Here is a 764-nt window from a genome sequence, read left to right as displayed (position 1 = left end):
GCCATGAAGGGTTTAGGAACAGACGAACAAGCTTTGATTGACATTATTGTGCCAAAGACCAATAGAGAAATGAAACAAATTAACGCAGTTTACAAGGAAGAATATAAGACAGACCTGTCGAAGGATATTGCATCTGAGACTTCCGGGGATTTCCGAAACATCTTACTTGCTCTTTGCAAGGGTGTTCGCAATGAAGATGTCCGTGTAAATGAGGAGCTTGCTGACAAAGATGCCAGGGCACTGTATGATGCTGGGGAAAAGATTAAGTCAGCAAATGCATCTGTGTTCATAGAAATATTTGCATCAAGAAGTCCCATGCACCTTCAGAGAGTATTTCAGAACTATTCAAAGATAAGTAAACATGATGTGGGGAAAGCCTTGGATCTGGAGTTCAAAGGGGAAATTGAAAACTGCCTGGTCGCCATCCTTAAGTGTGCTTCCAGCAAACCAGCATTTTTTGCAGACAGGCTATTTGAGGCAATGAAGGGTTCTGGAACAAATGACAAAGAGCTGATCAGAATTCTGGTCTCCCGCTGTGAGATTGACATGAAAGAAATCAAAGCTCTTTTCAAGAGATTTTATGGCAGATCTCTCCACCAGGCCATTTTGGATGAAACTAAAGGTGATTATGAAAAATGCCTTCTCGGTCTGGTTGGACATGACTAGATGTCATCAAGTTTCTCACAACTTTAGAAATCTGCCATATTTTGCAAAGTGAATAATGGAAGTCATCAACCACCTATGTGTTGGACATTGTTTGGTAG

The 764-nt window shown here is 41.1% G+C and overlaps 1 protein-coding gene across 1 annotated transcript; it reads left to right on the top strand.

The window, feature by feature from the left end:
* Positions 1–3: 3 nt before the first annotated feature.
* LOC117799581 (annexin A1-like) lies at positions 4–666 on the top strand (the record flags this gene model as incomplete). Its single annotated transcript, XM_034652066.1, has 1 exon — positions 4–666. A coding segment is annotated over one exon (663 nt), but the record flags the coding sequence as incomplete, so codon positions are not given.
* Between the last annotated feature and the right edge of the window lie 98 nt (positions 667–764).

Source organism: Ailuropoda melanoleuca, unplaced genomic scaffold, assembly GCF_002007445.2.
Source record: "Ailuropoda melanoleuca isolate Jingjing unplaced genomic scaffold, ASM200744v2 unplaced-scaffold52991, whole genome shotgun sequence".
In the NCBI taxonomy this organism is placed as follows: Eukaryota; Metazoa; Chordata; class Mammalia; order Carnivora; family Ursidae; genus Ailuropoda; species Ailuropoda melanoleuca.
Note: the sequence above shows the minus strand (reverse complement) of the source record. Positions and strands in the feature narration are given on the sequence as shown.